General features: G+C 47.1%; 1 protein-coding gene across 1 annotated transcript; it reads left to right on the top strand.

Annotated features, from left to right (window-relative positions):
* Nucleotides 1–1,758: 1,758 nt before the first annotated feature.
* Nucleotides 1,759–14,823, top strand: LOC142587236 (uncharacterized). The gene is made up of 4 exons (XM_075698107.1): nucleotides 1,759–1,845; nucleotides 5,942–6,124; nucleotides 12,505–12,714; nucleotides 14,438–14,823. Exons 2-4 carry the CDS (start codon nucleotides 5,965–5,967, stop codon nucleotides 14,638–14,640), a joined length of 573 nt encoding a protein of 190 aa, XP_075554222.1. The 5' UTR covers nucleotides 1,759–1,845; nucleotides 5,942–5,964; the 3' UTR covers nucleotides 14,641–14,823.
* The last annotated feature ends 950 nt before the right edge of the window (nucleotides 14,824–15,773 follow it).

The raw sequence follows: 15,773 nt of genomic DNA, 5'->3' as shown, positions 1-15,773 counted from the left end.
TCCATGAGGCACTCTCATATATACCCCCTATGGAGCGCACCGCATCGTGCGTGACACGTAAACGGAGAGGTTGCCGAGGTAGGTACTAGGTAGCTGTACAACGCTTACGCATTAAAAATGAGCCGTCTTTACTCTGCCATCGGGCCTGCATTGGGAAATTAGTAAATGCAATCGATGGGTGAGTCACACTTTCAGAAAAGAACGACTGCATTTAGTGCGCATCCATTTGTGCGCCAGCTTTAGTACACTATTGCAGTGCATGCTGAACAAATCCCGTTCAAGAACAGCGGCGCATTTCAATTTTTCGAGCTTCCTAGCAGAGTTCTGCTAAATTTACGAATGGCGCAGTGTCGTCCAGTCGTGAAGCAATATGGTAGCTAGCCCCTTCTTGTAGCTCACTACAAACCCAATGCATTGATGGATATTTTTGTACAGGTACTTAGTACATCATAGACTAGCGTATTTATATCCGTGGAGGACGGAGAACCACTGTGCGAAGCGCGTTTGTTCAGGCATTCAGCATGTCTTCGCAGTATACGCACGCCATCGCTCAACGAAAGACAAAAAGGAAGGAACAACTTTTACAATAATTATTACTGTTTCGCTGCTGGTTAACTTTCGGTTCACTTTCTCTCTCTCTCTCTCTCTCTATCTCTCTCTCGGTCCGTCGGCTCGTACGAGTGTGACTCCTCTCAAAGCATTTATATTTTTCTCTACAAACTTAAGATGTTTAATTTGGAGACGCACTAAGGGAGGGGGGGATTGATTGATTGAAAACATTATTGTTCCACCGAGCTGGGGTGCCCGCCTCTTAACCTACACGTAGGTAGGGGGGGGGGGGGAGTACGAAGCAGTCCCCGCGCGTTGAGGACGGTGAGTCTTCACGGCCTCAACGGCCAGGCGGATCGCTCGACGCTGGTCGTCTTCAGCCTCGCTCTGGAGCAAGGCCTACCAGGCTTCTCTACTGTCAATGTTTTCCTTGGCCCCTGGGGAGCCAGCACACCCCCATATTATATGGTCTAGCGTACCTTCTTGCTTACAAATTTTGCAGAAGGCGTCGTTATAGTCCTTCTTCTGTGTTAAGTAGATCCAATGTGGTGGTGCATAATTGTTTCCCTGGAGACGTCGTCAAACGCGAGCGTCCTCCAGAGAGAGAGAGAGAGAGAGAGTTCACTTTGCTGACGCCACTCGCACTTTAGCCGACACCCCACAGTGGGTATTTATTTATTTATTCATTTAGAGTACCCTCAGGGCCCAGAAGGGCGTTACAGAGGGGGTGGGTACAATAATTATAATTTAAAAAATGCATGCTCAGGGTATGCGCCTTACTTTTTGAGATCCTCATCATTATCATCAGCAGCAGCAAAAACAACGACGAGAACGACGGAAACAGCGAGGAAACGTTCGCGACAGCTTTTAGAGAAATAGTTTTGTTGACATAAGCTGCCTTGCGGCACAAGTCGACTACCTAAGTTCGAATGTCCCGTGCTCTCAAATTGGTAGTGCTAAAATATGTTTCCTTTTCCCCGGCTATCCTAATGTCTATACTCTGCTTCCTCTTTTTCCTTTTTTCAAACCTGCACTGCTTATTATGCAGACATCCCACTTTATTATCACATGTTTCACTTTGTTTTACAAGTTTGTAGGAACTACCATCTTAATTTTGAACCTTTCTCGTTATTTCTTTTATCGTCTTACTTACCCTACCTCCTGCTGCTTGGCTAATGCCCCGTAGTGGGTAAGTTCCATTGAGCGAGAATAAGAACAAGGACCATACTGCGCTCTCTCCCCGGCAGCTGTGAAGGAGCCCGAACGCAAGACCAAGATTCGCCGACACCGAACAACGTAAGTCATCACCACGCAAAGCCTCTTTCGAGAGTTTCGAAGCCACTTCACGCGTGACCGGAACCGTATATAATCGCACGTAAGCGGGATCCCGGTACTACTACTCTGAAGCAAGGCACCGCATATGAATGACTATCACACTCATAGGCATCCCGCACCACCGGCTCGTTTAGCGTAGCCGTCTATATTAGGCGTCGAGTCGCTAGTGCTGTGCTCACTTCCTGCTACGTTTTGTATCGATACTTATTGTGGGCTGCCTGGGCCTACAGTTGGAAATCGCTATAGCCTCTTGCTCCTCCTCTTCCTCCTCGAATGTGAGGAGGAGGAGGATGCACAAAGGATGTTGCCGTGCACATGTGCGCATGCGGCATGTGTAAGTGGCGAGGAGAGGGCGACGAGTCGGGATTGGGCAGCTTTCCGACTGGAAGTGACCGTGACAGCTGATGCTTTAAAGACTTCTTGGCCTATATAGGGTGTCCCAGTTATCGATATACACGCCCTTTAGTGAAAAAGAAAAAAATATATTTAATAAATATGGTGCAAGATACAATCTTAAGACCTGGGGTGTAAGGTCGTCAGTCCTCGGACAACCAAATACCGTAGCTTTTATAATCGTAACTTGCACCGTATTCTTTAATTATTTTTCTTTTTTCGTTCAACAGCTTGGCTAACATCAGATGGAACACACATTATACACAAAAATGTTCTGACGCCATAGCTGTTTGTAAGAAGCAGGCGTCGATCTTAAGAGGACGTGGCAGTCAATCACGATGTTGGACGGCCAACGCGAATATCTCTTACGAATCACAGCAAGCTCTGTCAAGGGAAAGAATTCACGAAGCCTTTCGTTCATAAGTGCTTATTTTGCAATTGGCCGGACGCCTTCACTAATAACGTGTCCAGCGCCAGCACTGGCTCAAATTTTCTCTTACGAAGTATCGTAGCGTATAAGAGCTTTTTGTGAATACGGGCTCAGGGGCGCTATAACGCAAACTTATTCAATTCCGACGTTCGGCAGTCAAGTTTCTGTGACCGCCAAATCCTTGTACGGGCGGTGACCCACAAGGTTATTTCAACAGCCCAATCAAACCCTCTCCTAATATATAGGAGCTGAGTTTTGTTCGGTTTCAAAGCAACCGCGGTATTTTTTTTTTTTGCTCGTACCTTTCTGACTTATTATACTTTGTATAATACAAGTTCTAAACACCATAGCAAGGAAATCTACATTGTAAAAGTACGTTATTTCTGTGCTATTTCGTTCTTTTCAGTCATGTTTCTTTTTAACGTTGTATCTCACTCCCTACTATGTATAATGTGGTTATGTGTTTTAAATAAGAAATGTAATTGCGTATAATGTACTGACACAAGTAATTTATTATTTAATATATTCAGTGTATTGCTATTATGAAATGTCAAAAAAAAATTCATTACTCTATATTTTCGATGTTATGTATTATACTTCTTGGTTAATCTTTCTTCTAGTCCCAACTGCCTTGTAAAGGGTTCATTGGCCCAGTAGAGCTGCCCATAACAACTTTTAGTCAATGAACCCCTCCAGAATCTATTCTTTCTGGGAAATAAAGATGATTTCATCTGCAAACAAAACAAAACAAATGTGCTCCTAAAAGTATAGCACTGCCTACCACGACAAATTTCTTTAACCGAATTGGCAGACGAGAGACGAGCATTGCACAGAAGGGAAGATGATATCGTTGGCGCTGAGCTAGCGCAGGGAAAGTAAACAACCGGGTGAGGAAAGTAGTCCCGATATCTCCGATTGGGCCGCTTCCCCTTGCTTAGCTTGCGCTCACTCGTGGACGATTGCGGCGGCGTGCGACGGGGCGTTCCAAAATGCCCCCAAAATTATAGCACTGCCTACCACCACAAATTTCGTTAATCGAATTACCAGACGAGAGGCAAGCAGTGCACAGAAGGGGAGAGAATATCGGTGGCACTGAGCTGGCGCAGTGAAAGTAAACAACCGGGTGAGGAAGTAGTCCCAATGTCTCCGATTGGTCCGCTTCCCCTTGCTTAGCTTGCGGCGACTCGTCGACGATTGCGGCGCCGTGCGACGGGGCGTTCCAAAACGCCGCCAAAACGGATACTCGATGAAGAAAATTTGCCGCAGCGATGTCGTATACATAGCCGAAAGGGCTCGGCAACGTTATACTGCCACGAAAAATTTTTGTTATACGCAGGTAATTCAATTCTCGCTGGCAGCTCCGAGCACATAACTGATCAGTGGACAACCGCTTTCTTCTATTCCTTTCAAAACAGGGCAGTCTCTCGCTATCCAAAAAAAGTTAAGTTTGATCGTCATAATAACGCACCTATAGTGCGTACACGTCACTTTGACGTGTGCCTTTCTGCGGTTTTGTGATGTCGTGTGACAGATAGGCAAACTAGGAGCGGCCCGAAAACATTTTCTTGTCAATCGTGACAAAAGCGTAGAACAGGTACGAAATGTGTTTTTTTCTTTAAGTTTGGCCTATATCATGCAAACAAAACAAAATAAATGTGCTCCTAAAGATATAGCACTGCCTACGGCGACAAATTTATTTAACCGAATTGGCAGACTAGAGACGTCATCTTTAGATGGGAAGTCATCGCGGCTTTTGTGACGTCTCCTGACAGACAGGACAGGCGAAGTGGACATTGCCCTAAAATGTTTGACCAATTTCGGTAAAAGAGAATGAAATAGAAACAGGTTTAGAATACCTTTACGCTGTAGCACCCCAGATGTTTGCCAGTGCCTAATTTCACGTTTAGGCGTACATTACTTGCTTTAGAGCGTTAGTGTGAATGCGCCTTGTTCCACAACCCGGAAACTGGGCTTTTGTTGCGAAATGAACTTCGGGGCAGTCTAAATCGCAAATCCTGTTCAACGGCATTCCTCTCCCCCGGGTTAGATTTCCTGGATACCATTTTGCAAAACACAGCTGTGCTTACATACATACATACATACATACATACATACATACATACATACATACATACATACATACATACATACATACATACATACATACATACATACATACATACATACATACATACATACATACATACATACATACATACATACATACATACATACATACATGCATGCATACATACATACATACATACATACATACATACATACATACATACATACATACATACATACATACATACATACATACATACATACATGCATACATACATGCATACATGCATACATACATGCATACATGCATGCATTCTCACCCTTGATCTAAATTTACTCGATGAAGCGGCCATTACTTCTACGAAATATAAATATGCTTTATTGAATAAACAGACCACTGTGGTTCATCAAAAATATCCTCGAGATGCTTCTCTCTGATTGACCGCGAGCTATATTCATCAATGGGCAATTTTAAGAAAATGCTTCCGACTCCGCTCCCGAATCAGAGACCTGCCTGAGAATTTCGGTGATGATTATACAACAAAAGAAGTTGTCTGTGTCAGCATTTTGCGACGAATTCGACACTGAATGTTAGCCCGATCAGCGGGTTGCCCAAATATAGCCACCTAGTTCTGTATTCACAAAAATGTCACTTTGCTAAATCTGTTCGCATGGTCAGATGTCAGTTAATCATTATTACACGGACTTACTACAATTATAGGGAAGGTGTCTGGCATACGGCAAACGGCACTTGCAAAAAAATACGCTCTGCGAATTCGGCACTCGTTGGTAACTAGATCCCACACGTTCTTATGCTTCGGCTGCGCTTATTTGAACAGAAACGACAAATCTGACTTCACCGCGCAAAGTGGGAAAAACTTGAGCTAATAGACAGTCTCCATATAAAGCCCATCACGCTTTCCAAACTCGGGGCCAACTCGGCAGATCGGTGTGAATCTTCGACAACTCGTTATCTTTGAACCTATTTACTTGAACTTTGGCACACTTCTAGTCGTTGAATCCGTCACTCAATGACTTAACCAGACGTTATGCTTGCTGCATATGGGGAACGCGCAGTCGCCCCACGCTGTACAAGCGCGCCGACCGGTAATATCTAGGTTTTAGTAATATCGTATTGAGCCTAATGACTTCCCTACGACCGTGCAGATCGAGACACATCCTTGCCTAAGATGGCGGCATCATTTTCACGAGGCGAACCACTTCAGCGCCACGTCAAGTTCCAGGGTGTATGGCGCAAGTGGATGTTTGGGGTCGTGAGCGCCGCGCTTCTGATGGGCACGACCATCGCCGTGGCCTTCACCTACCCAGCATACGAGCCTGGCGCCCGTGGTGCGTAAAGTCTTCAAAGAATATACAAAGCCCGTAGAATATATGTCGCGATTCCTTTCTCTCTGTTCTATTCCTTTATTTTTTATCACCCAGCTAGTGCTCGCGAACGGCCAAACCCTGTGATAGCGTGGGTGGAGCACCGCTCATGATAGCATAGGGTTATAGGCAATGTACTTCCAGTAGAATAGAATATTGCTTAGGTTGTTTCTTTGCGAATAATACAAGGGTGGGTGAATAATTTATACATTTTCCGCTTGGGTAAAAAAACAACTATATACTAAGGTCGTGTAAGGTTTGTGCTTGGTGCGGCCCATGGGCAGAAAATTAAAAGGGTAATTAAGGGAACGTGAAGAACTAAACTCGCTCGTAAATGTCCTCATCCGCGCTACGGAAGCTCGCAGGATTGTCGAAGTATTTAGCGGAAGAGCCTGAGGCCAACGGAGCCTAAACACCAAACTACACGTACGCTTGTCGGCGCGCGAAAGCACGCGCCCGCGCGCCTACGCATGCGCAGATTGTGCGGGACTCATCGTACGCGTCGAAGCGCGGCGCGAGCACATAGATCTTCTCCAGACATATGTCAATGCTCTGGCTGCCTGACAAATATACGAAACGATTTCTACCCAGGCGAAACAAGTGAGCTAAGTGGGCGCACGCTGGCGCGCGTTTCAAGTCGCCATCCCTCGTGAGGCGCGGCAAGCGCAAGGCGCGCTGACGCAAGCTCTCGCGCGCCGGCAAGCGTGCGTGTAGTTGGCCTTAACAGAACCTCAAGACGCGTTCACGCGTTTCGGCGCTGCGATCATCGTGTTGTCTCCGTATCACCGGCGCATGCGCGACCTGCACGCGCAATGTCAGAAGGTCTTTAGAGATGCGGGTGACGTTACGTGCGTTTGTGTACTTTGGCAGCAAAAACAAAAAAGAGAAATTTAAAAAGAAACGATGAATCTTAGAGGAAGCATCACCACACTTCGTTCAATCGGCTCTGCTGTCCCCCGAGGCCATGAGCGCTGTGGGCACACACACACACACGCACACGCACACACGCACGCACGCACGCACACACACACACACACACCAGCGCTCCTGCTGAGCGCCCGGGTGCGTACAACCACATACTGGTTGCGTACAACCACATACTGGGTGCGTACAACACATACTGGTTGGAGTGGAACTGTGAGTAAACGAAGAGTTAAAGCTATACAATCTTTTCGTCGGGCACTAACAAATGCCGACGGTTTTCCGCCCTTCTCGATCCCCTCTTGCACCATCCAGATGCGACGCCCTGCAACACAGCTGGCGCTATTCCTAATCGCGCCTGCATTATGAGACGCCTGGTAGCTGCCAGCGCGCTGTTTCTTATGCGTAGCAGCAGTTGTCTCGCGTGCTGCGTCACACAAAAACATTCCCGCATTCTTAGAACACTGTCCAAGCTTGGAGCTCGAGCGCAATTGGTAAACCTTGCTCTTGCTTTTAGTACTTCCCTCTTTTAATCGAACCTGGCCACTTTTTTTTATGCGTAAGCATTTCAATGCCATACCCAACGAGGAAATCCGTCCGTTCGTCCTTCTATCTGTCACGTAAGACGAATCGCTATAAACAAATCAATGTATAAAACAAAATAAGTTCGAAAGTAAAAGCGTTGGCGGTGGTGAGTTTAGAACCTTCGACTCTACGCTCAGGATCCCCATGCTCTTACCCACCCGTCTAAACACCTACGCTTGCAGAAGAATATATCTGAAGCATATCAATGCGTTGTACCAGCGGTACAAAACAAAGTTCAAAGGAGAACAGTTTCTGTGAAGGCTTTGTTGAAAGGTTTGGTGATGGTGGAATAACAGAAACGGCAATACGAAAAACGGCGGCATGCTGTCTAGTTTACCATTATTCCCATTACTACAATTACATTAAATTACCATTAGTACCATTACTCTAAAGCAATACTCCCCTCAGCCGTTGTGGCAGTGCTTTTCAACAGCTTCGCTGGACATCTCCTTTCACACGGCCGGGCGGTGAGCCAATTATTTCTTTATTATGTGTTTGCGATAGATGGTACGTGTCTTTTTTTCAAGCGTAAATTTCATTAAAGGATTATGCTAGGCGTACAACTGCATTGTGCCAAATAAGTTTCTTTGCGAAGTACTAAGATTAAAAGAATAATGCAAAATAATCTGCACAGGTACCTTGAGAAACTATTGAGGTTATACAAAGTGGGCTTCTCGTGGCCCTGCTATAGGGATTGGCTCCAAAGACAGTGCAGGGAGCAATGCACAAGATTCACCTAGCATTCGTGATAGCGGGGCGGCGCGAAAAATATTCACCGACGCGAATATTCGTACCGAGAAAGTGCAAGTATATGATTTGTTTTGCATAGCTGGTGCATTCTTGAGCACGTAACGAGGCAGCGCAAAAAAAGTTCACCGACGATTGCGATACTCCCTAAGGCAAAATATTAGCGCAGCTCTATGCGTGCTTTCATTTCGCGATATATAAGCTGGGCGCGGACGATCTGTCTCGTGCGACAAGTTGCAAACAGAGCGAAGTTTGGCGCGACTGCCTCGCTAATCTGAAGATCGCGAGAGGCAGCGCGTGGGGGAAGAGTGGGCGCGATTTACTGCAGCCGCCGCAGACAGACCTCCCAGACGACGTGCGCTACTCTGGCGCCATCTGATAGCCATCGGCGCCACACTGCGCTTTCACCATACCCCCTTCCTCCGCTGTCCGCCTCATGGTACCTCTACACTCTCCTCCTCCGTTTTCCTCCTCGTTTCTTTCTTCGCCCTCTGCGCTCGGCATTCGCTGTTTCATCCGGCGCTGTGCTCGTTCCCTCGGTTACGCCGACGCTGACGCTTGCCGCAGGAATGGGCGCCTAAGAGCTGAGCTCTAAAAGCCATCTCTAGGACCACGTGTAGAGCCTACTTGGAGCATTGTAGACATCAGAATCAATTCCCCACGTTGCGAAAATTTAATGCCAGACGCTCCACATCATCCCCAATGCGTTTCGATGGTCGCCGGATGAGCCTTCCGTTGGGGCGTCCCTCCCCCGACCGAAGTGCCACTGGTATCTGAGGCCTACTGCGCTTCGCGTCGCCCAACCCTGACAGATAACTAGTCAACGAGTTGATAAGAGTGATAAGGAGTGATGAGGAGTTATATGGATCTCATCGCATTGTTGCGGCTCGAGGTGGCCTTTGGGCCAGCAATCCACCAAGCCCATTGACGAGTACGTCCAGTAGTAGCAATGAAGGAAAAAGGGTTTATTTTACATAATTTACAATGGCTCCAGATACGGAAGCCCACTTCAAGCAGGAGCATATTAAACCTCTGAGTTCACATCAGCGACCCTATAACGTAGAACTATTCCAATATGTTTTTATGCCAATCTATTTACGTCGTATTTGCGTAACCGCCGACGCAAGCATCGGACGGTGACACGCAGGGTTTTTTAAAGAAACCAATCAAATGCTTTCCTCGTTTATAGGAGGTCACTTTTGTTTGCTTTAACAACGAATAAGATTGCCTACACTGAGCGGCTTGTCTTATCCAATCGGCTGATAAGAGGCGAGGAGCACGGCTCTAGTGGAGAGGGATTCAATGGGGCCGAGCCAGTGCACTGAAAATCGATAACCGGATCAAAATGCGCGGTGCGGCGTCTGCGATTGGTCCGCTTTCCCTTACTTAGCTTGGGGTGGCTCATCGAAAATCGCGGCGGCATCCAACGAAAGGTTAAGAATGCTGCTAAACAGGATCATCAGGAAAGAAAAGTTGACTGAGCGAGGTCGTAAACGCGCGGAAAGTGCTCGAAAACGTTACACAGCCACGCAAAAAGAATTACTGTACGCAAATAAATCCATGTTCTCCGGCAGGTCTGAGTAGTCAATGCCTGAGCGATCGGCGGGAGCCATTTTTTATTCCTTTCGGAACGGGACAGTCTGCGGCTATTCAGAGAAAAATTCAGTTTTGCTCGGCGTAATAATGCATCTTTAACGCGTACATGTCACTTTGACGCGGTGAGTTTTCGCGGTTTTGTGCCGTCGCGTGACAGGCAAGTGAAGTGGGTGCAGCGCGAAAACTTTTGACCAATAGCCCAGTCCTAATGGCGAAAAGACGTCGAATCAGAAATAACCATGTTTTATTTTGTTCTTTGCAGTCATGCGTAATCAGTGCGTTCACATCATATCGTATGGGGAGTTACCGAGGTTTTCGTGACGTCGCGTGACAGACAGGTGAAGTGAGGCTGGTTAAAAAATGTTGGTCAATGGCGGAGGGATGATTGCAGAATTAGAATAGAAAAGTTTGGAATAGCTTTACGTTATAGCGCCCCAGGACACGTCAGCCCCCTCAGTGCAAGAAAGGTATCCGCTTCTGATACCATTCTCTTCCCTAGGCGACTAAACGGCCAATCACAATCGTCAAATCGGTTGCAAAGTCTCGCACATGATATCTCACCGTTCCGCCGAATTCCGCGTCCTATATGTTGTACCTTAGCCCTGCATATGGCGCAAGCGCGTAGTAATCTGGGAATGCGAGGTCGACGCCATTCCCACGGTAGCATTCTACGTTGGCCCTTTTCATCATTCGTTCAGGTTGTCCAGTTAAGGTCGAGGGGCCTTTTGTTGACCCATCAACAGTCGGCGTCAACACTGCGTCGACTTCTCGGTAGGCGCTAATGAATGAAGGGGTGGGGGGGGGGGTTGCCTCGTGATAAACGTCTAAGGAATGCTCATCATCGTATTGAGGCGCAACAACGGTTGATAATGGTTCTACGCGGATGGATAAGGTGCTAGATAGCGATACTGCGCTTGTTAATGCTTACAATGGAGTAAATCTGAAAAGATAGATGAGGACCGATAATAGTTAAATAAATAAATTATTTATTTATTTATTTATTTATTTTCATACTCTATAGGACCCAAGGGTATTACAGAGAGGAGTGTTCTAACAATAAATTGTTAATCGAGAGAGTCTTCGATTGCAGCGACGGAGGCGGGAAGGTGGTGCCAATCATTGCTTGTTTGCATGTGGCAAAAAAGGGGCATGGCAAGTGTTAGTGCGACATAAAGGAATCTTAAACTTGAGTTTACGATCGATCCGTGAAGACACGCGGAATCTGGAGGGAGGAAAAGCTCGTTTCGAAGTACTGGTGTAGTGTAAACAATTTTGTGATAAAGGCTGGAGCGTAGGATTAAAGATTTAAGGGTCGGATCATGTCCAGTAAGGTTGACAAGGACCGATAAGAATTGATAAGCATCGCATCAATGGTGATAAGGTTAATAACGACCTATAAGGGGTGAGAAAGGTCGGATCGAGTCCGATAAGTTTCATAACAACCGATAACGGTTGATAATGGTCGGATCTATTGCGATAAGGCTGATAACGGCCGATCAGGGTTGATAAGGCTTTATATATCTGGTTCGATAACGTTCCATAAGATTGATAATGACGCCGGGCTGCGTCGAGATGAGCAAGTGGCACAATGCTTATGCGTGCGTATACAACTCCCGGAGGAGCTTCCGCGTGAATTTTTTGAAGTTGGTACACCAGGAATTTTTTTTTCTAGGAGAGCTCACGTATAGGGCGTGCCAATAATCTCGTATCGATGCAACTTATCGCATGTCCACGCGCCGACTAGTTGTGTCTTGCAATAGTTCGAACCTAACGATCGTAATGGCTACACAAGAGAGGGCGGGTGCGCGTTTTGCTAACGAACATAGTGAAAGCTGCCACGACGAAACACCCCCTGCCACGTTACACGTGTGACCACCGCCTTGGTCAGGTGCTCCGCAGCTGCTGGGGACTGAGGACCATCAGGTAATCCAATGAGCCATTTAGGATGGAGTGGCCGAATACTGCACGAGGGCCGCCAATTCCTGCTCTGGTGAGGGGGTGTCTTGTTGAAGCTTAGTGGGTCTTCCTAACTTGGTTGTACCTGGATGAGTACAGCCTCACTTGCTCTCGGCGTTTTTGCCGTTGTGAGCTGTGGAGACACCCTGGGATGACGGTTGAAATGCTACTCTGCATCTTGTTTGGACTGACTGCTACTTAAGATGCCACTGAATATGAAGCCAAATGTTTTTGTTCGACGACACAATGAGTGTGAACAAAACTGGGACGTGTTCCAGTTTTGTTCGAAAGTGCTAATCCTGTAGCTTTGCACTTGTAAACTTCAAGCTTCAGGGTCTTATGCTCGTGGAATGACAGCAATCTGTATTCAGGAGTATTCTTACAAAGTACCACCAAATATGAGCTACGCTGTTCAAGGCAACGGTCATGAACTTTAGTGTCACCGAGGTGGTTCCTAGCCTGCCTTGGTGTTCTTCGAAGCGTACTTCTGTTTCCGTTCTTATACACTCCCATGGAGCGGCATCTTCCTCCACCTGCAGGACCACTTTGCCTGGTACCTGCGCTCCACGAATGCTCCCTAGGGACCAATGATAGCTCGAGGACGTCGGGCCTGCGCTCTGCGCCATGGTTCTTTGTGCGTAGCCGCCGCAAGGGCCACTGCGTGCAGTGGAACGCCGACCAAGTCTGCCTGGGTCTGTCGCGTCTGCACTTCGACAGCCCTTCTCTGTGCCAGGCCTACTGCGAGAAAGGTATATGCCACCAGGCTTCCATCATATCTTTCACCAAAAATACGACCAAAATAAAGAAAACTCGCGTTCATAAAGCCTTTTGGGCGCTAAAGTTCGGTTCGCAAATTGCCATCAGCCAGTGCTGATAGCTAACTGCAAAAGTCTGGATATAGTAAGGCTGCTTTGTAGACATGCGGGTTGCGCTGGCCCCGGTGCGTGGAGAACTGAGAGACGAAGAAGACGAGGGGTAGGTGCGAGAAATGCGGCAACACAGTGGACGTGATCACGTGAGCGCGAAGCCAACAAAACGTTTTTTTGGGATACCTTGCAAACAGATCTTAGGAATGTGGTTGTTCCTGTTGTGGCGACGCTGCTATGTCTCTGCGTGTCGCGCCACCAACAGCACTAGGCTGTTCTGACATAAGTCTTGGCGATTCTAAGATGTCCCGGAATGTGTGCGCCATACAGGGGCTCTAAAACACGAAATTTATTTATAGCTTAAGAAAGCAAACACAATCTACCAGCGTTTTGCTGGTAGGTCCTGTTGGCTTTTTGCAGTTTGGACAAGCGTTCACTGACACTTGGATACTTCGTAAGCATGAAATGTATAAAATAGCCGATAGGTAACACCAGTAGAAGGAACAATGTCCCACCTTTGTTTGTTTGCTTTATGGTTTTGTTTTTATTTACTCGAACGTTACACACACGTCATTTGGTATTATTGCTGGGAGAACAAAGCATAAAAAAACGAGCAAGCAATCCTACGGTCAACCGCATCTGCGGGTAATTCATTCCAATTATTATTAATCGTCGGAAAAAACGAACACTAAAAAAGATATCTCCTGGAGGACAGAAACCGACACTTAAACTAGTGGCCCACCCGTGAAGACAAGTAGTGCGCTGGCTGGAGACATTTTGAGGCACTTGTTGCGGTTTCATTGTTGCAACTTGTGTTTCAAATAAATATGGCATTTCCACCCAGAGGGCGATGCCTTGACAGCGACAGCAAGGTTTAACGATGCTACTGTAATCATCTGGCGGTTTTCTAACTACACGCTGGCGGGACATGTTGGCGCCAAGGGACAAGGCAATCCCTGCTCTGTAGAAGGAACAACGCCCTGGCAGCTACCAGGCGTCTCACAACGCTGGCGGGACGAGGAGCGTCGCCAGAGGACATTGCAGAAGTCGCACCTCAACGGTGCACGAGATGAGACCGACGTGTTACGTCTGCATTAGGGTCGGCGCCCAGTGAAACATTAGATAACGTTAGCCTGACTTCTACTGCCCGTCCCGCTCAGAGGAGTGCATACACACAGCAGCTCAGCAGGAAAGCTAAAGTGCGCATATAGTGGCGCGCGCACAACGCTCCCGCCAGCAGCAGAACGCTACCACGGCTACACCGAGACGTTTCCATATTGGGTGACCACAGACGACGAACGAATCACGATTTCTGTCGTTTAGGCGTGCCGCATATAGATTTACGTGCTAACATTCGGTATGTCGTCAGATGGCGACAACGGGCTAGAAGAGGTTATTGAGGTGTTCACCATGATGCCTTCACCGTCTGGCGGGCTTCGTCCTCTTGGACGGTCCTAAATATGACGGTTACTGTCCAAGGCTCGCACATTTCATCAAGTAGCGGACCTTACCGTTTCTTGGCAACGACCTTCGTCTTTACGAAGTCGACCGCAGTTATGAAATACGAAGTCGGTACAATTTGTTCCTCGCGCGCTCCGAAACGCAGACACGCCCAGCGCTCGCTGCACGCAGCCCGTGGACACCGGCATGCTGCACTGCACCAACGAGGAGTACCAGCACGGGCGCAAGAAGCCGTGGTGGTACTACGACAGCCAGGACAGGACGTGCCACCAGTGGGGACAGGTGTGCCTGGCGAACGCCTACGCCAGCCTGCGGGCGTGCGCTGCCGCTTGCCTCAGGCAGCAGTGATCCGCAGAGACGGCGCGGATCTGCGGCGACCAGCGGGGGCTCGACTCGGCTCGACTTTGTCGCCTATCACCTCAAGTCGCCTTCGTACCGAATCGATTCGGAACCATGCCAGTGAATCGGACGACAGCGGTGCACATTTAAAATATTTCCTCGTCTAGGAATGTTGTCGGTAGTTTCAAGAGAAGCGGGTATATTAACTCAGTATGAACTCGCCAGATGTATAACGTTCAGGTCGGAGCTTGCTTGGCTTGTTTGCTTCTTACAGCATTCTTGTACCACTTGTGCGGTCGAAAATGAATAATGAAAAAAGCACGTGAAGCTCTTTGTTTTCCCCGCTATGCACCTTTCGTATATCACAAGCATCGAGGCATGCAAAGTCCACCTGATTTCTCATTCGTTTTCATCATCTACGAACCACCCCATCCCACCCCCCACCCCTTGGAACTCTATCAAATAAAGTTCAACTTGTATGAGCTATCAACATTCATCACGCGTGTCGGACATTTCGTTGCCTTTTCCCCGGAATCCTTGACAACTGTACGTTTTCTTTTGTGCTGTGTAAATAGATTATATAAATATCAAAGCTTCAGTAAGAACCATGTAACACCATGTAACCATGTAAAAATGGTGATTGAAGTGAAGCGTAACATAAAGTACGAAATCAAGAAAAAAAAGCTTAGGTGGTGGTGGTTGTTGTTGTTGCCTCAAGACATGGCACGGAGGGAGATCGGCCACACTGGATGTACTGAAAACATACCAAAATGGGTAAAGGCGAACATTCCAAACAAGGCATTTTGCAACTAACAGATAACACAGATTTTGAGAGGACCTATACATAAACTAATAAAGTAAAAATAAACTGAAAAACTAAAAAAAGATATCCTACGGTCGGTACCTTAGCAGTGAAACCTTTCGGTTGCTCAATGAACTTTTTCAGAGCAGTAATCGTCGAACCATGGCTTTTGCCTAATTGACAGGCACCGAAAGACAATGTTTGGTATTGCAAGTGCTAAACCAAGTTTAGTAGTTGTAAAATACGAGGAATATTCTGCAGATGGGGGGAGTAGAAGTGGCGGCAAGAAAGAAAGAAACGGGCAATACTTTCTGGTTAATTACAGAAAGAGCACAGGTTA

The sequence above is a fragment of the Dermacentor variabilis genome, chromosome 7 (assembly GCF_050947875.1).
Source record: "Dermacentor variabilis isolate Ectoservices chromosome 7, ASM5094787v1, whole genome shotgun sequence".
In the NCBI taxonomy this organism is placed as follows: domain Eukaryota; kingdom Metazoa; phylum Arthropoda; class Arachnida; order Ixodida; family Ixodidae; genus Dermacentor; species Dermacentor variabilis.
Note: the sequence above shows the minus strand (reverse complement) of the source record. Positions and strands in the feature narration are given on the sequence as shown.

What these genes read in the sequence shown, in the direction of transcription:
- LOC142587236 (XM_075698107.1), top strand. Translation starts at nt 5,965, where the DNA reads ATGGCGGCATCATTTTCACGAGGCGAACCACTTCAGCGCCACGTCAAG. An exon ending in ATACGAGCCTGGCGCCCGTG is followed by an intron (nt 6,125 to 12,504) that starts GTGCGTAAAGTC and finishes CTCCACCTGCAG; the next exon opens with GACCACTTTGCCTGGTACCT. An exon ending in CCAGGCCTACTGCGAGAAAG is followed by an intron (nt 12,715 to 14,437) that starts GTATATGCCACC and finishes TCCGAAACGCAG; the next exon opens with ACACGCCCAGCGCTCGCTGC.